The 24,287-nt window shown below is 34.9% G+C and overlaps 1 protein-coding gene across 3 annotated transcripts in view; it reads left to right on the top strand.

Moving 5' to 3' along the window:
- Nucleotides 1-6,590: 6,590 nt before the first annotated feature.
- The window catches only part of LOC148868124 (uncharacterized), a 66,576-nt gene continuing 48,879 nt past the window's right edge, over nucleotides 6,591-24,287 (top strand). Inside the window, exons 1-6 of one of the 3 annotated variants that reach the window (XM_088973526.1) lie at nucleotides 6,665-7,004; nucleotides 8,195-8,274; nucleotides 8,875-9,379; nucleotides 10,460-10,510; nucleotides 15,360-15,884; nucleotides 16,044-16,301. In XM_088973526.1, the coding sequence (XP_088829652.1) occupies nucleotides 15,874-15,884; nucleotides 16,044-16,301 (269 nt within the window). In that variant the 5' untranslated portion in view covers nucleotides 6,665-7,004; nucleotides 8,195-8,274; nucleotides 8,875-9,379; nucleotides 10,460-10,510; nucleotides 15,360-15,873. Of the gene's footprint in view, nucleotides 7,005-8,194; nucleotides 8,275-8,874; nucleotides 9,380-10,459; nucleotides 10,511-15,359; nucleotides 15,885-16,043; nucleotides 16,302-24,287 lie in introns of all 3 variants that reach the window. The other 2 variants (XM_088973524.1, XM_088973525.1) reach the window with 2 other exon arrangements.

The raw sequence follows: 24,287 nt of genomic DNA on the forward strand, positions 1-24,287 counted from the left end.
TTTGATAGAGTGCTTTAACAACTTGCTGAGCATCCGAGTATATACAGACTTCATTGATTTCCCATTGATAGATTTCTGATAATGCCTGCATAATAGCATATAATTCAGCTTGCACGATAGAAGAAATTTGATTTATTCTCCTCCGATAATTTGAATGCAATATAAGTTTTTGGAAAGAAATACAACAAATACTTCGTTATTGGTTGGCATTCACACAGATCTTTTTCTAGGGTCTCTTATCAATTTTTTATTTAACAACACGTAGATGCATTGCATGGTTTTACTTGCTAGCAATAATTTAATGCAATTTGCTTAAACAAGTTTTGTGGTTCATATAAAAAGGGATTTGAAACAAAATGTTGATAATTAAGGGGTTGACTTGGAGCAGCTGAAGTAGATGAACTGAAAATTTTATTGCCTCATATATTGAACCAGCGGGACCCGTGCAATGCACGGGAAATTTTGAAAGATTGACTAATATTATTTATTATTAATTAGTTAAAAATTTAATAATCAAAATTTGATATTAATTAATTAAAAGTATTTAAAGTTGTTGTTAATATTTAAAATTTAATAATTGTATTTTCATTTAATTTTGATTTATAGAAAATCATTATTGTTAATTTAATATGGACAAATATATTTTTAATATAATTAATTTTATTAATCATTTGTAGTAAGTTTAATAAGTATTATTATTTTTGTTGTTTTTTTTAAAAAAAATTGATTAACTTTAAATAATTAAAAATAATTATAAAAGCTAACATTTTTATTAAATTCACTAATAATTGACAATTATATAGAAATAGCAACAGGACGGGGCACCCAATCCCTATCCCTACCCCGTAGTCAAAACACTCTACCCCATACTCACCCTGTCCCCCAATGTCAGATAGGTTAAAGGGAATGCACCCACTCTTCATCAATGATGGGGAATCCTCGAATTTCCCTACCTTGTCCATGGTGTTGGGCGGGTTCAAGGCAAGGCACCCACTCCCCGTCAACCCAATATTCAATTTAATGACAAAAATGATTAAAAGGATATACCAAATATTAACCACATGGTAAATTTCTAAAAGTACACTAAATTGTCTTTATTTTTTTAAATGTAATTTATGAAAATTTTGGAGAATTTATTACATTTGTGTAATTTTGAAAATTTATTTTTAAATTGCTATTAAATACTTTATTTTCTCTTTTAAATGGTTTAGTGCTTACAGAATTACACTAATTTATCTCATGTTTTCTAACATAATCCAAACAATAATTTCCTTTTTCCAACATTATACTAACTTATCTTAATATTTTATGTATTTATTGGTTCAAATTATAGTTTCCCCTTTCCCATACTCATTTATCTTTAATAATTTTCAATAATTTACAATGAAAATTACATAATTCCAAAATCTATCAAATGTATTAAATTGTCCTAAAACTTCCAAAATATTCCATTACTTTTCAATCATTATTTAATACATTTTAAATAAATTTTCAAAAAAATTATATCTTTTAATTTCCAAAATGTTATTTTATGATTTTTTTTAATTTATTACATTTTTGTAATTATGCAGATTTATTGAAAATGATTTTAAATTTTTATGATGCAGTTTACTAACAAAATTACACTAATATGTCATTTATTTTTCAATATAAACTAATTAATAATTTCATTTTCAAACATTATAATGTTTCATTTCCCAATCTGCATTCAGTTATTAACTATAATAATAACAATAACTAAAATTTTATACTTTTTAATAATTGTTAAATATAATTCTCAAATTTATAGAAATTAGTTAATGAGTTTACAATTTCTCTAAAATGTTGTTAATTAACATGAATATAATAGTAATTACCCAAAATACTTTAAAAAGTCATGGTGAGTTAATAAATAACAATATTTATTAATTTTTGGTAATTTACTAACTGTACTAAAAAAATATTTAATTTTTTGATAGTTTACTAACCGTATATATTAAATTTTGGTAATAACATTGTTTATTACTCATTTCATATGGGTTTCATTAAATATTAACTGTATCTAACTATTTATGAATTGATATGAATAATTTAAATGAGAGAGAGTGAATATAGATTAGGGGAGAGATTTTAGGAATTGATTGGGGAGTGGGGTAATATGATAAGTTCCTAATCGTTTAGAGGATATTTCTTATGAGAGAGATTCTATAAATATTTTTAGATAGTTGGATTGGAAATGATGAAATGGCATAATGGGAGTGGTGGAAAGGGAAGAGGAGAGAGGGTCAAGGAGAATGCAATGTGGGGGTAATGGAGCAAGCAGAGGCATGCTGACGTGGACCGTCTATGTATATACTAGTGGACGCCATGCACGGTTTGCTAAGCAAAAGTAAACAATAGAAATACATAAGAGTATATACTTGTTTTTATTTATATTTTAACTTTTTAATAACCGATATGATTGAACTCGACCCAAGTTTGTCAGTTTTCTAGTATTCTAATTGGTTTTGGTTCAACAATTTTCCAACCCGACCAAGTTAGGTTAGTTTTGATTTGGCTACACATGGCAAAAAAGTTGACCCAACCCAACCCCCCCCCCCAAAAAAAAAAAAATAGAGCAGGTTTAGGGTCTCATGTTTAGCTAAATGAACCTAAGAATGACCCAACCCAACCCGGAAAAAACCTGGGTTGAGATGACTCAACCCGCTTACACAATTGTTAGGTTTAATTGGGACTATTTATGTATCCTTAGAAAGTTTCTCTCTTTCATATTTACTATTTAATCTTTATTCTTTATCATTTACTCTTTGAACTATTGAGTGTTCAAGTTTTTTATTTTATATTTGGAAATTTCAGGTTAATTCTTTTAATTTTGACACTTTTCATGTATTTTTTCTTCATTATATATATATATATTTAGGGATGGCCCGTGCATCAACCCTAACCCGAACATTTAGGGTTAAGGTATATCATTTGCTAACCAAACCCAAAAGTAAACCCGACCTAAAATCAACCTACAATACCTTGACCCAACCAGAAAGTCAACCAACCCGATATCAACATACAATATATCGACCCAACCTGAATCCGGCCCATCCAACCCAATTTCCGGGTCTAGGTTTGGCCATCTGTAAATTGACCAAATATGGGTTTACTGACCAAACCCAAAAGTCAAATATAACTTTTTAATATATAAAAGTGGGAAAATTCCTATATTTCTTAGTATAAAATATTTTTATATCATAAATTTAATTTTTAAGTTTAAACCTTTTGAAAAAACAAACTAAACCAAAAATAGGCCTAAACCGATACAACCTAAGTTGGCAGGTTTTTACTAATGGTTAGTTGGTTTCGGGTGACAAACTCCTAACCTAATCATGTCGATTTGGTTGGCAAAACAACCTGCTACCAAAATGAACCAATCCTTGAACACTCCTAATTTTAACTAAATTAATAGTCTAATCTCTCTAATAAACAACAATAGTTTAATCTCCAATAATTATTAAAAATCTATAGCAAAAATACACAATTATTGAAAATAAATTTATAAAATAAATACAATAGATATCTAATAAAAATACAATAATCAAAAAAATAAAATGAATACTAAAAATATATTAAATTAGTCAATAAATAGTATAATAATAAATATTAACCAATAAATTATAAGAAATACATAATTACTAAAAATAAATTTATAAAAAATACAATAAATTAAATTTCAAAAGTTAAAAAATAGTTGTTTAATCTCAATAATTATTGACATTTTTCTATTAAGTAACAAAACAAAAATAGATTTATAAATAATTGTTGAAAACATATTTATTAAAAAATACAATAAATAATTACTAAAAATACAATAAATATTAATTTCAGTATATATAAATATATAATCAATATGCACTTTTATTGTAAAATTATTACTAATAAATATTAAAATTTTAAAATTTATTATTATATAATTATTATTTGATATGGATGAAATTAATTATTTACAATATTATTTAATTATTTAAATAATATTTTCATTTAAATTTTTAAGATATTAATTAATTATTTAATTTAATAATCCATAAAACTATAGTTAGTACTATTATTAAATAAATCGTTATTAATTTTGTAAAATATTAAATTATCAATATTAGTATTATTAAATCTATTATAATTATTTGTCTACTTTTAAGAACATTTTTAAGTTTATTACATAATTTCATTGTTTTTAACTATTTAAGTTTAGTCATGTTAAATATTTCATTATTTAAATATTTAATTAATATGTAAAGTATTTAATTTTTTTTATTATTTTAATTATTTTAAAAGTTATTACATAATATTAAATATTTTGTTATGTAATTATTTAGTTGTTTTTAATGTTTTGTTATTTAAGATATTTAGTTGTTGAAATATTTAAATAATGTTTTGTTTTTCAATGTTAATTTTTTATTGCTTGAGTAACATTTAAATTGAATAAATCATAAAGTTATAATTTATATTGTTACTACATAATTTCATGATGAATTTTGTAAAAATATAGAATTATTAATAATATAAATATTATTAAATCTATTATAATTATTTTTTGTGTTTTGAAAAAATATTTTAAAGTTAGTATATAATTTCATTATAGTATTTAAATAATTCTAAAATTTTTTAATTGAAATTTTCTTTAGATAGATTTAGATAAAAAGTGTGGGAGAGGAAAGGATAAATAGGAATTAGAGATATTTTATGAGAGAATATATCTACTAAATTAGAGCTAACTTAAGAGATAAATAGGAGTGAGAGATAATTTACGAAATAGATAGAAATTGAAGACAATTTAGGAGAAAGTGGGGGAAGTAGTGCCACTTGTCTAAAAATTAGAAAAGCAAATCCCCCATTCATTATTGTTGTTAGAAGTAGTTAAGCCTATGTTATTTCCTTATTGGTTCAGTGGGTAATTATGTATAACTAAAAAAAAATTAAAACAAACAATAAATTAGGAAGGAGAGTTTGGAGCAATGAGAGACATGGTGTTGTGGACAATCTTGAAGGAGGTTGTAGGCTTTTAAGCTTGCTTGAAGGAGGTTGTAGGCTCCTTAATAGAGATGCAAATGGATAATGATGAGGGGTAATTTGGCCCATTCTATCAACACCCGGACATGTGGAGGCGACCTGCTGATTGGATGATGACTCAGCATTCCCTGCCACTTCAGTGAGTTAGGTCAGCTTGGGTACCTTGAGCACCTCGCCCAAGACTGGGGTTTGAGCAACTCGTGATGGCCCGACTTGCTAAGGTGATACATAGCCAACTGCTAGAAGCTAGCCAATTGTCTTCGAGCTCTCCGTGATCACACTGCACGTCTACAAGCTTTATCCTTACCCCACCCGGATTGGATGGACTCGATAAGACTTATCAGCTAACACCAAGTCCACATCCTGGTGTGGAACAAATTCCTAGTAGCACGAGCCAGGGATCTTGGAGGTGTTTCATAAGACTTACGACAACTTACCTATATAAGGGCACTTATCTCAACGTCACAAGGTACGCACGATTATTTGTTTACTAGCTTTATAGCATACAATCTTACAGCTCGCACACAGAGTACTAACTTAAGCATCAGAGCACCCACACTAGGTCCTCTGAGTGTCATTTTTTTATTTTCATTATTTCCCTTGCAGTTTGACCAACTAACAAAGCGGACCGACGTCCGAACTACCATCCAACTAAGAGCATCCAAATTGCACACTATCAGATAAGATCGGATTTGAATAAGGATAAATTTGAATCCAACCTTATTATGACCTGGTCCAATTTAATTTTTGTAAAGTTTAACAAATTGTTAAAAGAAAAAACATAACAATTTATATAAATAAAAAACAAAAATACAAGCAAATTTTTTTGATGTACATGTATGTGTGATCGGATCAGATAGGGGTGATCCAAATCCGATATGTAAAACCAAGGGGAGGGGATCCAAAGCTAAAAAATAGATCGCCGTTCATTTGCATCCATATTAGAGGTGCAATTCAAGTAGTGGATTAGGGTTAGGATTTTGTCAAAATTTGAAGGGACCTAAACCAAGCCCATGCCAAAAACAGTGTAAAGTGTTAAATCGGACCAACCCGAGTTGCACCCCCAATTCCTATCCCTTTAAGGTTGAAGCTAAAACATAAAGCAATACATATTCAGTAATTTGTAAGTTGTAACTCACAACATCGCTCCAATATCCTTTGTTACTGTGGCTCAGTTTGAAAGAAGAGTATAAATACAAATATATAGTGTAAATGCATACAAAATAATGTTTTACATATTATTTTTTTATTATTTTGTATATATTTACAGTCGTATTTGTGCTCCTTTCAAACCAAGCCTGTAGAGTGTAGTGCATTCGAAATGGGGATAATTTTGTCTTTCCAAATAAAATCTCAGCCAGGCAACTCCTGGATTAGTGTTATAAACTTATAATCATACTTTAACGAAGAAATTCAACAGAAAAAGTTAATGACGAAATTAGCCATGTGTCATTTAAAATGACGAATTCGCAGCAATGCCAGCTAGAATCCCATTAAAAAACGCATATAATATATAATATAATAAGTATATAAAATCAACTAATACACCGAAAACTAAGAATTCTACATCTCAACCATACGCACTAAAATCTCTCTTTCACACACACACACACTCTCTCTTCACTTTCTCATCTTCATCTACAAAAACAAAAACAGTCCGTTTCGATTGTTCGAACGTAGAAAAATAGAGATATAGAGAGAGCTTTTGAGATTTATCATTTCCTAGGTTTTAGAGGGAGAGACAAGTACGGATGCCCAGAGAGGGGATGTCGACTAACTTCAGCCCTTCCCGAAGCCCGGGAAGTGCGAGATTGCAATTCGGTGGGGCTTCTCAGAGGTTGAGATCTTTGTCTTTAAAGAAACCACCTGAGCCGCTTAGACGTGCCGTCGCTGATTGTTTGTCGTCTTCGTCTTCTTCTCACCATGGAAACCTTTCTACAGTCGCGTCAGAGGCTTCAAGAACGCTTCGGGTTCGCAATTTCACTTCTTTTTTTTCATGGATTTTCGTGTTGTTTATATATATATTTTTTGTACCCTGGGTTTGCTACCCTTGAAATTCGAGTTGGATGGTATTTGCTGTTTTTGAAATATTGCGTGTATTGTGATATATTTTATTTTTGATGTGGATTTAATTTTAGCTTAGTAGCTCGGATTATTTGTGCATTGATCAGGAGGGCTCTTCTTGCAATTCGATGGGTTCATTTCGGGTCATATTGCTCAAATTGGGATTATTCTCTGTTTTTTTTGGGTCAATTGTTCGATTTTTGAGCCTAGTCAATGCGGAATTTTGTTCTGAAAGTCGAATCTTTAAGATACTTATTTGGAAAGAAGTAACAAGGTCGAGCCTTTAAGCTACTTCTTTTATTATTTTTCTGTGGGAGTTGCCTTACTAGAGGTATTGGAAATGAGCCTGAACAACCAAAAATTGCGTCACTGGAAATACGTGAGATAAACGAGTTTTTGAATCTGCCTGTTTTGTTTGCATCTTCATTATGACAAGCGTTTTTCTTTGCATCTAAAGGAGGAAGTAAAGCTCTCTATGCATGCATTTTACAGCGAGCCTGTGTTGTAATTGCTGATAACATGTAGATGGGTTTCTAGGTTGGCGATACTTTCTTGAATGATAAATGCTTGCTTAAGATGCCCTGGTTTGCCAATTTTGGTTGGAGTATTGGAGTCAACACCACCATTGCTGTGTTATAGAATGTTGACAATTTGTTTTTTTGGGAATCAAAATTGTGTGTGTGTTACATGTGTAGTTGCATGTCGTTAATGCTATTATTTTGGCATAGCAACATTGTTCTTGAATGATTTGGATAGCTTGGTTAGAAAAACCACTGGCCTCATCCAACCTGCATGTATTATTCTGCCGATTCCAATAGAGATTCATTGTATGGCTCCAGCGGTTGCCTTTGCATCATGATGATCATAAATCACTGAAGAATTTTTAAGGGAATAAGTTAGTGTGTTTTCTAGTATAGCGGACCATATCTCTTAGAAACTTCATTTGGGACATTGGGTTATAAAACCCAAGCTTTAGACTTTTAACCTTTCAGCAGGGATTATAGCAACTCTTAACTTGACTTACCTTATTTTGTTATTGAAAATAAGTACATTGTCTTTGTTTTCATATTAAGAACAGGCTAGTTTTTGGTGGCAGGATTATCTAGCAGCCCCTTCAACAACTGACCTGGCTTATAGTGTGATATTGGACCATGCACTTGCTGAGAGGGATCGCAGGTATATGAAATAGATCTTTTAGAAGTGAAATATATTTGGCAGTTGCTGATACTGGTAATATATATGTTTATAGTATGTGAGTTGAAGTTGACTTGGCTCTTTTTCCCTCATCCGATGTTACTTTTACATCTCCTTAATGATATTTCTTTTCATCGTTGCCTCTTTGTTTATATAGGCTTTATCTGTGATAGTTGGGGACCATAAAACATAAGAAGTTTATATATATTCCATTCCAGGAAATTGAAGGGGGGTGGGAGGGGTAGTTCTTATATTTGAAGATATCAGGTTCCAAGTTGATAAGAGCAATGCCTTTGATATCATAATTTGCACCGAGAAAAATGATTCTCGAAACCTGTATGCATCTTACCTGCTGACTGTGTAAACCAGTCTACTTACCCACCACCATTTTGAATATTCTCTTCAAGCGAACTAAAAATGAGATTTTAGCCCTTGTAGTTGAAGATAACAGGCCTTGAAGTTGGTATCAATGACTCTTGACACCAGGAGTTTGTGTACAAAATCTTTGATCATCTCAATTGGGGCCCACTGCTAATCTCCCGTTTTTAGCAATTTTGAGTTCTTTTCTTTATTTTCTTGCAGGTGGAATCCTCCAAGAGGCATGAATGACCTATGCAATTGTTCCTTCTTTTATCCTTGTAAGAAAAGAGGGAATTTCACGCGGAGATGCACTAGGGTAGTGGGGGATGATGAGGGTATAGCTGTACGTGTCCTGTTTAGTTTGGAGTTGGTGTTTGAAAAGGAAACTTGCTGATAAAGCGGGGCTTATTTTGAACACATGGCAAGGTTTTTGCTCCATAAATAAAGGATTGAGAGTGGAAGATTGGATTTCCTTTGAGACAAGACTAACTTGCCATATAGAAATTTGCTGGGGCATTTGGACTTGTTCACTAAATAACCTGACTAGCACCCTATACTTATCTTTCTATGTATCAAAAATATGTTCTTTGCCAATGGGCAGCCTCTCTGTGCATCTACAAGGGTTAAGGCTGTACACGTTTGACCCTTCCTAGACCCTGCATTGGTGGGAGCCTCGTGCACTGGGATATGGGCAGCTTTTATCATTGGAGCAAAACTCTGATAAAAGGTTGGTTATGCGGTTGATTATTGTTTTAAACTTCCAGAAAGCTGAATTAATTCCACTGGAACACTTCTACTTGCATGTCAACTGAGTTGAAGCTTACCTGGTTGAAGTTTCGGTTAGATTCCATAATTTTTGCTCAAGTTTCAGTTAAGTTTTGGCTGTTTTGATCTAACTGTTACAGCCATAGCATAAAAATACATAGATTTCTTTGAAGCACGAAATATGCCAACTCATGAATTATCCTCTTTAGAAGTACAAGCTTTGTTCCAATCCACCAAACAATGCTGTTTTTCTCTGGATCTGTCCCCTATGAATTACTCAATCCTTTTCCAAAGCTTTTGCTACTGGCATGGAGATGAAGGAGACAGAAAATAGATCAGAAGGTCGGCTAAAGAACTTTTAAGAAAGTTTGCCTAAAATACAACATTAATAAATGGGGGGGGGGGGACTCTGAAGCAGTAATCAGATGGATGCAGGAAGGCAGTGAAACATCCTGGTCTTTGATGCTATCATCAGAGGTGGAACTTTTGGCATCTAGATGGAACAGCTTAGTCAAGTAGGGCTCTAAGGCTGGCTAACTTGGTTGTGGATGCTCTCAGTAAGGGGTGAATAGGGATGGGTTATGTAGGACTAAGGGCTAGGTGTCAAGGGCTATTATTCTTATCAATCAATAAGGGGCTAGTATTCTTACCAAACAATAAAGGGCTAGTATTCTTATCAATCAAAAAGGGGCCAGTGTTTTTGGGTATGAGGGTCAGGGCTTAGTCTCTTTCTGTTTCTTGGTTAGATTTATCTGTACATATTATATTTCTAATATAAACAAAATTTTCTACCAAGTTACTATTTGAAAAAATTATGGTGGAGATCATAAATTTGAACATTTTGTCATTTTTGTTTGCATGTTTGGTTTTGCCACATCTTCTGCAACCTATCCACAAGAATCCATTCCCTTGTATTCCCTTGAAAACTTTCCCAACATATTTCAATGCTTTGACACATAATATATTCTTTGACTTTTTCCCCTGATTAGTTACAGTACTATTGGTTTTCCTTTTCTCTGATATGGACCGTTCTTTGCACCAGCCCAGCAGTAGTTGCAAAGTGTGTGGCACTTCTGAAGCGTTATCTTCTAAGGTAAGAACTGCTAGCAACAATTAGTTTGTTTTTCTGTTGTCAGGACATAGATATGTATGTATGTATAAACACTTGTATACATATGTCTATATAAAATGAACCAATATGCGGTTTATTGACTGAAAATGGGAGACTGGTACATGAATAACATTATGATTACAGTTATTTTCATACCTAGTAACTGCAAAATGGGTAAATTTTTCATATTATTTGACCTTTCTCCTCTTTTATCACTAGCAAGATCAAAGAGCTTCGTTTTTTGTTAATAGTAAAATAATAATATAAAGACACATGTTAGAATGCAATATATATATATATATATATTATTTTTTATGGTGGCCGCTGCTCAACCGGGAGTACATTATATTAAAATAAGTACAGCAACTATCCAGGGAGTGGAACTTCTCAATTCCATGTCCGTCTGAACAAAATCCAAGGCTCTTACTTCTGTTCTTGAACCATCCAATTGTTAGTCACCTCAATATTCACATGCTGGAAGCCAATATCTGCAAGTAATTTTGGCTTGAGGGAAGACTGGGAAGTCCCTCAAGCATGTAGGGTCTGAAAAAACTAGAAGAATCTTACTTGTATAAAAAAAAAAGAGCTAGAAGAATCTTACTTGCTATATCCTTCAATGCTCCAATTGCTGACAACCCCAAGTAAGCAGATGAACTAGCAACATGAATCCATCTTTTGATCATGTCATCAATAGATAAAGTAATGCTATTTATTTCTTCCATGTGGTCCATAAAATGCAACCCTCATTTGTCTCATATGCCTTTCCCTTTTTTTTCTAGGGAAAAGAAGGCTGCTGTAAATAGAGATGGGATATCCAATGTAGGTTGCCAATGTGCATTTGAAAGGGTAAACATATGCCTACAAGTCCCTGAAATATGAACACAGGGAGATTGCAGTGGGGGTTAGCTAAGGCTAGCTGACACTTGGGGTGCCTGGCACAATTGTTGTACATCATTTTCCCACTGATTAATACTTTTTTTTTTTGAATTGTTATCAATCAAGAAAATATGAGCACAAGGAGAAAGGTTATTGGTTGTTTCATCGCTTGACTTAGACAGAACATATGGGGAAATAATAGCCATCTTTTTGTTCTTCATTCACACATTTCACAAGTGTTGACTTTTGTATGCATTATTTCCAAACAAAAAGCTCTAATCTTTGGAGGAGTTTAACCTGACCAGATGGCTCTAACTGGAAAAATAAGTGTGGCTGGAGGTGGGGTAAGTAATTGTCCGAGCTGTGAAGAAAGAAGAGAGTGATTAAAAGAAGTAAAGAGGAGCTCACTCAAGTTGCTGAAGTTGTGAAGCAATCCTTGTGAAGCTTGTCTGGTCTGATGTGTGGGGTTGGTGCGAGCGTGTTGTTTAGGTTTTTGTTGTTGGTTAGGGGATGCTTTAGAGTTGGGTTCAGGTGGGTGGTGGTTGTTTTCTTGTTTGAATAGTTGCTGGGTTGGCTTTGGTGGTGTTAGGAATATTTGTTTGAGATTTCTGTTTAATGGGTTGTGTGTGGTGTTTCTAGGGGTGTGATGTTGGCTGAAGGCTTTTATTTTCAGTTTCTTCTTCTCTTGGGTGATTCCTTATCACCTTTGCTGTATTTTCTTTTTTCTTTTATTTTAATAACAATTTTGTTTTATCTTGAAGATGATGGATACTCCATGGGAGAAGAAACCTGCAGACCTCTTCTAAAACCATGGTCACAGGTAGTTGGCCTTCCTTAGAGATCATATTCACTCCTCATCCTCATTTTACTGCATGTGTGCTGTATGCTTTATGTCTGCATGTGCTTGTTTAAGGCACAGGTTTGCTAAATGACTTGTCTAGTAAAGTGAACTAGATAATAAAAGGATCTTGCATAGTTGTCAGGGCAACACCTAGGCGACAAGGTTCTCTTGGAGGCTTGCCTTGCCTAATTGCCAAGCAGTTTTGTATATCATGTTCTAAAATACTTTTGTTTTTTTATTTTTTTTGAAGCCAATTTAAAATACTTTTATATTCTTAATTTTTTGAGATTATAATTATAAAATAGACATTATTAAACCGAAATATTCATTTTATGTGTTTACATACTAATTTCTTTTTATTATTTTCTTATTTGTTAGGGTTTAATCAACACATACATTGCTAACTGCTATATTGAACCCTCAAAGACTTCAAAACCTGAGCCAACAAGGAAGAACTTAAAATTATGTCTAATCAACACATTTTCTTCTTCCACCTTTTTTTTTTCTTTTCCTATAACAGAAATAGGGGTTCAGCCCCTATTTTTTTTGAATTTTCTTTTCTTTCTTCTTTTTCTTCTTATGAATATGTTAATTTTCTATACTTCTAACATGAAATTTATACTTTTCTTATGAAAATTATGGATAATTATTAAGGAAATATGGCTATAGAACCTAGGAAACTGCCCTAAGATATATGTTTTTTACTTAAAAAAATCCATTGCCTAGGCAACACCTAGGCGGGGGCCTGGGCAACTAGGCGACAAGGCACCCCCTATCGCCTAGCCTCGCCTTGGACCTTGAAAACTATGGGATCTTGTAACTGGGAGTTCAACCGGAGCCTAAATAAACCCTATATTTTGGAGCATTATCCTCTCTTAATGGAGAGAAGCTATTGCTTGTGTAATGGTAATCTCTCAGGATGACAAGTTTGAGATTGTGGGTTTGAGTCTGAGAGTAGCCACTGGAGAGGATCAATGCAAATCCTAAGAAGGTTAAAGATCTCAAGAAAACACCCAACACAGTCGGGCGCTTTGGGAGGCAGAAAAATATTCAAATGGTGCAGGTTTCTAAAATTTTTGCAAGGCTGGAAGGTGGCTTTTTTGGTGTGGGTCCTATCGAAAAGGTGAAAAACCTAAGAAATGTTCCAAGTGAAGCAGTGAGGCTCCTGCTCAAGCAGTTAAAAAAGCTAGATAATGGAGTTGACGTTTGTTTGTTGGTGGAGGCTTGTTTCTTTAGAGTTTGGTTTCTTGTAGTTTGTTAGAGTGTGGCTGTTGTTGTTGTAAAGTTTGATGGGGCCTGGGTGGTTGTCTTAACTTTTATGTTTTGGTGAATAGGTAGTTTGTAGTAGTAGGTGAAACATGTATTAAGGTGTTCAGTTTGTTGGAGGTTGTTTGTTGTCTTTATTCTCTTGGGTGACTTCTGGTCACCTTTGTTGTAATTTTTTTTTTCTTTTATAGATTTTTATCTTATCTTAAAAAAACTGAGAGCAGCTACTTTATGCAAAAGAATTCCAAAGGTTTGGTCCGTATCCAGTCTACCCCTCCTAAGATCCCAGATGGTTTGGACTTAGGACCAACATTCAGTAATGGCCTTATCATCTTATTTATGGGGGACAGATTTCAACCAAATGCTCACAGCCACTTGCAAAGCATATTCATACAACCATATTTATGGTGTTTTGGAGCTTTTCAAAATTTCAGATGGCAAAACCTTTTTTCGTGCATTGGACAAAATGGTTAGCATGATATAAATTAGTTAACGGGCTAAAATTTATAATACAAAAAGATGCTATCAAGTGTATGTTCATACACTAGATCCTCTCTGTGGTATGGAGCCTGAAATTTAGGAGGCCTCTGCTGGATAGAGAAGTGGAAGAATGTGTCTCTCTACTAGGAGAATTGGAAAGAGGGAAAATCTCAGGGAAGCAGAGGGATGAACTTTGGTGGAAAGAATGTAAGAATGGGAAAATTTCAGTCAAATCATGCTATATGGCCTTCAGTAGGCCCAACACAGACTCAAGTCAAATCAAAGGTATTTGGGGAAACCCGGTGCCCCTGAGAGTTGAAGCTTTTGCATGGTTGGTGGCAATGGATAGTGTCTTGACAGTGGAACACCTGAAATCAAGAGGATTCCATTTGGCTAACAGGTGCTGTCTATGTGAAGAGCAGGAGGAAAATGTCAGGCACCTATTTATCACCTGCAAGTTTGCTAGTTCCATGTGGAGATCGTTTACTACCACGTTTGGGGTCCCTGGTTTCCACCCAGTTTTAGCTGCAGAAATCTTTTCTCCATGGCCTAAACTGGGAGGAAGCAAGAAGGTGAAGCTGATATGGAGCTGCATCCCTTTTTTCTATGGTCTGGAACATATGGAAGGAGAGGAAAAGAAGAACTTTTGTGGACAGAGCTTGCAGTATGTATAGGATGATGGCTGCTGTTAGCAGATCTGTGGCAGACTGGGTATTGGTTCTCCCAGAGTTTAGGCAACTAGATAAGGAGGGCCTGGGAGTAAGTTCGGGGACGTTCTGGGTATTCAAATCTGTAAAGTGGAAAACTGTTTCTGATTTTCAGATGTATTGTATTTGGGTGATGACTTGTCAACTATCAGATTGTACTACTCCTTTTGTTTTTTAATGACATTTACTTTACTTAAAAAAAAAGAAAGTCCTTTCTGGCTTTTGTGCTCTGAAAGTTTGGCTATCAGTTTAATGGTCAGAATGTCAGATATTCTGAATGGGTGGTTTGTTCTTTTGGACGTACAGAAAGTGAAAGGACAAATGATCTAGAAATAACTCATTTAAGCTGTGAAATGTGGATTTTGATGGTATATTCCTTTTACACGTTGCTGTTTGAACTAGATCCCTGTTGTGGGCTGATAATAGCCACAGGTTAATGGTTCATTACTGCTATGGATGCATGGACACATTTATTATTGAGTTTGAGCCAAGGTTCTTTCTTTCCCATCTTGGCATGAGGAACCAATCCAAAAAATGGATAATAATTAATAAGTGGCCAATGATAAATGGATGATAAGCATTGGCTTCCTCCCTTTTCCTTTCTTTCTTTCTTTTCTTTTGAATCTTATGTCTATTATTGCTCATCTCCCCTTTGCTGCAGATATGTACCTAGTGAGCAAACTCTACAACAAATTGATCTGTTTTGCATAAATTCAATCTCTGAATGCGATTCTAGCACAAACAGACAAGTATTGCCATGGTCAAAATCTCTAGCCCAACATTCTGGGGCATCAACTACCGGAAATACCTTTTCTCCTGTGCCAGCATCTAGTTTTGCATCTGGTTCTCTGGTGAAGTCATTGAATTATATTCGCTCTCTTGTGGCTCGTCATATCCCAAAAAGGTCATTCCAGCCAGCAACTTTTGCTGGGGGATCCACTGTATCAAAACAGCCCCTTCCAACATTGTCATCTTTGTTGAGTAGATCATTTAATTCTCAACTAAGTCCAGTGACGGTTGGTAGCAGGGAATCTCCTGAGAGGAAAGAGGCTTCCAATCTATATATCTCAAATTTATCAAATGTTGAAAGTGGTGATGGGAGGGAAGATATTGATTATATTGCTATTGATTTCCTTAAATGGCGGTGGCCTGTGGAACAACAATTATCAGTGGTCATGACAGAAAGGTAACTAATTTGAAATATGTCATTTGATTTTGTTTACGATGGTTCTTAAATTTAAAGTTTAATTGACCTTGAAATGGTGTTTTTATCAGATACTTAGAAATGCTATTTTCACTTCTTTTACTGCTGAAAAAGCCTAATTCAGATTCCCTTGTGATACAGTGATGATGCAGCAAGACCCCAAGACATCAGTGCGCATAGTTTCCTAGAAGTGGGTGCTGCAGCTCTGCTTGTTGGAGACATGGAGGCTAAGATGAAGGGCCACCCTTGGAAACATTCTGCAATTGAAGATACACCTTATCTTGATCAACTTTTGCAACCTTCAACTGTTACGACTGCAACTAATTTTGATTCTGCTTCCTCCCACTTGAGAGCAGTAACTGCATCTAAACGCTCGAAACCAGGCCCTCATCAAATTTGGCATGTTCTTCCTGTTCCTTTTTATTGGGTTGCATTTACTTCTGCCCTATAGTTTCTGGTTGTGTTATTATTATGCATATGTAAGGTCTGCCTGATGATTAGACTATGTAAATTTGTAAATATGTAAGTGAGCATGCACATATGCGGGGTTGGGGTGTGCTCTCGTGTGTGTGTGTGTGTGTTTTTTTTTTTTTTTTTTTCGGGGGGGGGGTAGATGGGAGAAAAGGTGTCCTAATTAGTCAGGTTTTTATACATAACCACACATTGTGACATAATGGTGTGGGCAATCCATACTTCTTATTTGATCTGGATTGGCCAGTCTATTCAAACCTACATCCCACCTACTATTTATTAGAGCCTTCCCAAGTAATGCTAGCCGTATGTTTTTGTAAATAAAAAAATCTAGTATTGTCTTATTTTGGATGTGGCATTGGTTTAGGCTAGAGAACCCATAAAGGCAATAAGGAAAATAAAGACAGTAGAAAGGGGAACATGTAGGGTTCTTTTAGGCTTGATCATATCTCTCCATGGAAGATTTCAGGAGTTCTTTGCAAAATGATCTTGCTTTAATAGATTTTATGTGTATGCACTTTTGTATGTACTAGTAATTAAGCACATGTGTTGCATGTGAAAAAATTTTCTTTATATTAATTAATTGAATTTTAGATATATCATAGTTAAGATAGAAATTGAAAATAAACAAAAGTAACAATATGATTAAAAATAAACTTAAATGCATATAGCAAATAACAATTATTATTATTATTAAATTTTGCATTCCATTTCCATCATAAATAAATATGGCTTTTATTTTAACAATTATTTTTATTTAATATGATGAATATATAACATCGGCAATGCTCTCAAATGTTTTCGACAAAATTCTGTACATTTTCATTTTTGGTGCTCTATCTTTTTTTTAAATATTTATTATTCAATTATGTCATCATGAGTTTCTTTGAAAAGTTGGATAATTGACCCACCAATTTAAGATAGAAAATAGCTTGATTGTACAAGCGGTATAAGTGTGTAAGAAAAATAAAAAAAAAGGACTATTAATACCAATTTTTATCAAATTGGTATCATTACACCAATTTGATAAAAATTCACAAGAAACTCTTGGCTATGAAATTTACACCAACTTGATAGAAATTTATAACTTGATTGTACAAATGGTTGGTCCCTTTAGTTCTTTTATACGATCTGATTAATGTTATATAAGTTTGTAAGAAAAATAAAAAGAAAAGAATGAGAGAGGGAGCGAGAGAAAGACTGAGGGAGAATAATGAGAGAGATTGAGAGAGAGAAGGGGGGGAGGGAGAAACAGAGGTTTTGATTTGGCTACAAACCAAAGTTGAGAGAGTGGGAGAGACAAAGGGAGCGGTAGATTGAGACATGACTGTGAGAGTTAGAGAGAAGGGAGGGAGATTGAGAAACAGAGGGAGCAGGAGAGAAATTGAAAACCTATTTTTGGTATAGGCTTTGTGCTGTGTCCAACATGGATTAAGAGTCTCATGTTGGCAACAACCACATAAGCCTTCGATGACATGGTGGGGGTTTTTATAATTTGAAATGTAGAGCCGGTTGTTAGAGTTTTGTTGGTTTTAGTGTCATCCTACAGCCTAATTTTAAATGTACAACTGGCTTTGACTATAATTTTCCCTTTAAACTATATATTTCATGTAAATTATATAAATAATTTTTTGCTTATTACACTTAATTTTTGTTTGTCTATCGTATCATTTGATCCAAACCACTAACCACCACCTAAAAAGAAAAATAGTTTGATTTCTAGGTAGACATTATATCTTGTATTACATTTCCATCATTGATAAAATTATTTCTTATGTATAATACTTATTTTTGTTCAATATAATGAATGCATAATATTAGAGATGTACCCAATATTTTATTTTTTATAAACATATAGCATTAGATATGCACCCAGAATTTCCCTCTTCTTTTTTTTTTTTTTTAATTTTTGTGATTCTTTGTATTTTCTATTTTTAAAAATTTTATTATTTGACTATGACATCATTTCATTTCTTGGTAGATTTTAAAATTGGCATTCCATTTTCATCTTTAATAAAAATACTCCTTACATTTCATACTTATTTTAATTTTTTATTATTTAATTATGGCATTATTTATTAATTCATTTAACCCCAAATGGCTGAATTTCTTGCCCACCACCGGAAGGGAAGAAAATGTTTTTGTTTTCAAATTACTTTTCAAAATATTTATTTTTATACTATTAAAATTAATATTGTGGATTTAATTACAAGAATTTAATGATGAGAAAAATATATCTTAAATATAGGATTTAATGAGAGAGAATAGGAAAATATTTTTATTTCTAATTGGTTTGAAAATTTACATTCCATTTCCATCATTAATAAAAACATTTCTTATTTATCATACTTATTATCGTTTAACATGTATGTTAAAAATGTTCACAAATTTTTTTTTTTAATTTTATTATTTAATCGTGGCAACATGGATTGACCCATTTGACCCAAAATGGTTAAATTTCTTACCACCACCTAGATGAAAACACTTTTTTCTGGGTAGATTTTTAAAAGTATAAGCTTTTGTGTTATTGGAATTATTAATTTATTAAGTATGGATTTAATTAATTGAACTTAATGATGGGAAGAAACAAAAATGACAATAATATGATTAGTAGTCGATCAAGACTACAATTCGTCTTGAATTCGAAAAGAAAAAGAAAAGATTTCAGAAGAAAAGAAGAAGAGAGGGAGAAAAGTAGAAGCACACGAAGGGATTTAGAAAAGAGAGGGTTGATCTTAATGATCTGCTGACCCTCTCTTAATATTTATATATGTTGACTAATTGTAAAAGGGCTGAATTGCCCTTATTGCTTACATGGCAAATAACTACCAACTAACACTGACATAATTAACAAAACATATGCTATGCTACCATACGAACACAGTGGGGTCCACATCAATGTTCTCTACACTCCCCCTCAAGTTGGGAATAGATATTTGTCATTCCCAACTTGCCTAAGTCTGCCTCTAATTTGTTCTTTGGAACAACTTTGGTGAGAATATCTGCGAGCTGCATGCTGGAGGTGATATACGGGAGACACACTTCTTGAGACGAAGCCCTTTCTCTGACAAAATGTCGGTCGACTTCGATATGCTTAGTTCTGTCATGCTGTACTGGATTATGAGCTATATTAATAGCAACCTGATTGTCACAATACAACATTAAGGGCTTCTCATAAGCAATACCCAACTCCTCAAATAATGACTTCAGCCATAGGATTTCAGCCACACCATTAGCCATGGATCTATATTCAGCTTCAGCACTAGAACGAGAAACAACACTTTGTTTCTTACTCCTCCAGGAGACAAGGTTACCTTCTACAATGGCACAATATCCAGAGGTAGACCTTCTGTCATCAACACTCCCAGCCCAATCAACATCTGTATAGACCTCTATCTTCATGTGATCATTATTCTTGAATAATATACCTCTATCTGGACATTTCTTCAAGTATGCTAATATTCTCTCAATTGCAAGGAGGCGAGTAGTTCTAGGAGAGTGCATATATTGACTGACAACGTTGATTGCATAACTGGTGTCCAGCCGTGTGAGACAAAGATAGAGGAGTTTTCCAACCAATCGTTGGAACATAGCTTTGTCTTCAAGAGGCTCTCCACCCTCTGCACTGATTATGTGATTCTGTTCAATAGGTGTATCTGCAGGCTTAACACCCAACTTTCCAGTTTCTGCTAATAGATCTAGAACACACTTCCTTTGAGAAATAAAAATCCCATGTTTAGATCTAGCAACCTCAATACCTAAGAAGTATCGTAGCTCTCCCAGATCTTTCACCTCAAACTCTTGATGAAGGAGTTGTTTAAGAGACTCAATCTCACTGTTATCATTCCCTGTCACTACAATATCGTCCAAATATACAGCAAGCAAAGTCAAGGAAGAGTCCATTCTTTTAATGAACAATGTATGATCTGACTGGGCCTGTACATAGCCAAAATTTTCAAGGGCTTGGCTGAATCTATCAAACCAAGCTCTGGGAGACTGCTTTAGTCCATACAAGGCTTTATTCAACTGGCAAACTTTCTTACCTGTCTCTGCATCATAAAATCCTAGAGGTAACTGCATGTAGACTTCTTCCTGTAAGTCTCCATTGAGGAAGACATTTTTAACATCCATCTGGAATAAGGGCCAAGAATAACTGGCTGCAAGGGATAGCATAGCTCGAATAATAGTCATCTTTGCTACTGGAGCAAAAGTCTCCAAGTAGTATATACCATAAGTCTGAGTAAATCCCTTTGCAACTAACTGGGCCTTATACCTTTCAATGAAACCATCAGCATTATGTTTCACAGTAAATATCCATCTACATCCAACCGGTTTCTTTCCTTTAGGCTGGTCAACTAGCTCCCAAGTATTATTCCTCAGAAGGGCATCCATTTCAACCTTCATTGCATCTTTCCACTCAGGAACTGACAAGGTTTCCTGCACTGTTCTGGGAATAGGAATATCAACAATGGATGTGAGAAAGGACCTGTAAGAGGGGGACAAGCGATCATAGGACAAAAACTGGGAAATGCAGTGAGCTGTGGTTGTGGTGCAACGCCGTTTGCCTTTACGGACTGCAATGGGGAGGTCAAGGTCATCCAAAGGAGGTAAAGTAGCAACAGTGGAAGGTATCTTAGGGGGACCTAGATCTGATAAATGGACTGTGGGACCTGGATTTGGATCCGTAGAAGGAATTGGGGTTCGTCTAGACTGCTGATGACCGAAATCAACCTGCCTCCATCGCTAGTGATAGACTCTCAAATCCTGACACCTCTGATAACCCTCCCCATTACATCCCTCATCACTCAATGGAACAGGTAAAGGAACTTTTGATGAGTTAACCCCACTCTCACTACTCTCCCCCTGAGGAGAAACCCTAGGGTAATAGGGTACCTCCTCAAAGAAAGTAACATCCATCGAGACAAATCTCCTCCTAGAAGTAGGTTCATAGCAGCAATAACCCTTTTCAGTTTGTGCATAACCGAGAAAAATGCATTTGGAGGCCTTAGGATCAAATTTGGAACGATGATGTCCAAGAATCTGAACAAAGCAAGTGCAACCAAAGGTTTTAAGGGGAACAATAAATAATTCTTTATCGGGGTATAGAGGGTAAATGGAGGCTTCTTGTCAAGAACCCGTGAAGGAACTCGATTAATGAGATACACTGTTGTAAGAATAGCATCGCCCCAGAAACGGATAGGCACATTGGAGTTAAACATAATGCTTCTAGCCACCTCCAATATGTGCCTATCCTTCCTCTCAGCAACCCCATTCTGCTGTGGTGTATAAGGACAAGTACTCTGGTGAATAATCCCATGATCAAGCAGATAGGAGGCCAATGGCTTGGTAAAGTATTCTTTCGCATTATCGGATTTGAAGATTTTGATTTTGACCCCAAATTGGGTTAAAATCATTTGATGAAAGATCTGGGTCAGAGCAGGAACCTCATCTCAAGAACGCATAAGGTAAACCCAAGAAAAATGGGTATAGTCATCAACAAACAACAAGAAATATCTGTATCCCCCCATAGAAGGGATGTGATACGGGCCCCAAACATCGGTGTGCACAACATCAAAAGAATTACTATTCTTTTATTATTCAAGGAATAAGATGTTCTACAATGCTTTGCAAGCTCACAACTCTCACATCTCAAATTTGACATCTGAACAGACTCAAATAAATTTGGAAACAAACTTTTCAAAGACTGAAAGGATAAATGACCTAACTGATTATGCCAAAGCATAACCTGACTAACAGATTGAGAAACAAAAGACTTCCTATCTTCATGATCTTCCCAATGAGAACTCTCTCCAAGCAGATAGATCCCATTCATCTCACGGGCAGTCCCAATCACCTTCCTCGTCTCCAAGTCCTGAAAAATACATCGGTCAGGGAAAAAAGTTATTGAACAATTATGATGTTTTGTGATACTACTGACTGAAAGCAAGTTAGTATCAAGCTTAGGAACATGCAGAACTGAAAAGGAAATTGTATTAGACAACTTGATGTCTCCCTTGCCAAAAATGGGAACAAGGGAACCATCAGCAATTGACACTTCATCTCTACCAGAAGATAAGTGATAGGTAGTGAACAGTGATGTCAAGCTAGTCATATGGTCAGATGCACCTAAGTCTATTACCCAACAATGTTCAGTGTTACTTGGAGCTGAAGCATGGTAAGCTGAGGCCCGAGTACCTGAATGAGCAAAGGCTGATGTGGAAGGAGCTGATGATGACTGAGATGATTGAGCTGAATTCCCAACTTCCGAACAACAGCTAAGGTGTCTAGAGGTGTGCCTTTTGTGCCCGATGAGGATGCAGAATCGGTATTAACAGCCATATGGGCATTACCCCTTTTGTTCCTCAGTTTTGCTGGGACTAGTTGAGGGTGCAACTTCCAACATGTCTTTAGTATGGATAGATTTCTTGTGATGTTCACAGACTAGATCCTTCTTATCTTCCTTCTTTATATCCCTCTCCGTATCACCCCAGACTTAAGTTTAACTGCTGCCAAGGCTGGTGGGAAGGGCTGATGCTGCATCATAACTTTTCTCCTAGTCTCTTCACTATGCACCAAGGAGTAGGTTTGAGATAAGGTCACACTGTCCCTTGTTAGTTTTTGCTGTTTAACAATATCATAATCAGGATTCAGACCAGCTAGGAATTCAAAAACCCTATTAGTTTCAACTTGCTTTTTATGAGTCTGTGCATCTTTCTGACTTTCCCACTCAAGTGTTTCTAGGTGGTCAATTTCATGCCACAAAGATTTCAAAGTAGAGAAGTAAACCGAGACTGGTTTCTCTCATTGCTTAAGGTTATTAACCTCACACTTCAATTCATAGGCCCCAACAACATTAAGGGGTTGGGAGTGAGTCTTTCATGACATCCCAGATTTCTTTGGCTGTTTTTGCCCACAAATAGTTTTGGCTGATATGTGGCTGCATAGAGTTGCACAACCATGTCATAACCAAATAGTTCTCCTGAACCCATTTGATATACATTTGGTCCTCCTTAGTTGGTTCTTTCACATCTCCCAACAAGTAGCTGAGTTTTCCTCTACCCTCAATGGCCATCATGGCCGATTGGGCCCATTCTAAGTAGTTGGATCCATCAAAGTTCATAGTTGTAATCTGAAAGGCATTCTTAGACATGTTACCAGAATTGCTAGTCCCAAAAACACCTTCCCCCTAATTCTTGAACTCCATTCTTGGTCAAGAGTTAACAATAAAAAACTTTTGAAGCTACTGTAATAGAAAACAACACCTAAACAACTGATAACAGCCGGCCTAGGTCTTCCAAAGAATAAGGAAAACAGAACTCTGTATGAAACCAATTCAAAATCTGATCTGAAACCAACAACAGTTCTGATTTTTAGGGTTTTCTCTCAAAACCCTAGAAAGAAAAAAAGGTTTTCCAGCCGCACCTCTCAGAATAGTTCAAGATGATTCTTTCAAGGTTATTCTCAAGCAAAAAAAAAACTTACTTTATGAAAGAAAATCTCTGGCCGCCACCTTCTGTCTGATGCAGAACCCTAATCTTGGGGATCCAAAGCCTTTTCTAATTCTTCTTGACTACTGGAACTCTCCCAGCCTTCTACAATCTTCTTAGTAGCAGCCGCACACTACCAGTAGCCTCCAAGAATCAGCCGATCCTCCTTCTTTGTTGAAAAACTTCTAAACCTAGGAAGTTCTCATGTAGTCAATCTAATTGGACTAACATAAGACCCCCTTCTCTGCAACCAGTTTTAGGTTTTGAACAGAAATTCTGATTGCCACCTTCAGTCTTGATAAAGAAACTTATCACCGATTCTTTATCTTCCCCTGATTCTTCTTGATTATCAAGAACACAATCCACTTTTTGGACAGTTGCTACAGTCTCTGATAACCTCCAAGAATCAGCCAAAAAGGGATCCTCT

Source organism: Nelumbo lutea, chromosome 2, assembly GCF_056320005.1.
Source record: "Nelumbo lutea isolate HS-2025 chromosome 2, American lotus-T2T, whole genome shotgun sequence".
In the NCBI taxonomy this organism is placed as follows: Eukaryota; Viridiplantae; Streptophyta; class Magnoliopsida; order Proteales; family Nelumbonaceae; genus Nelumbo; species Nelumbo lutea.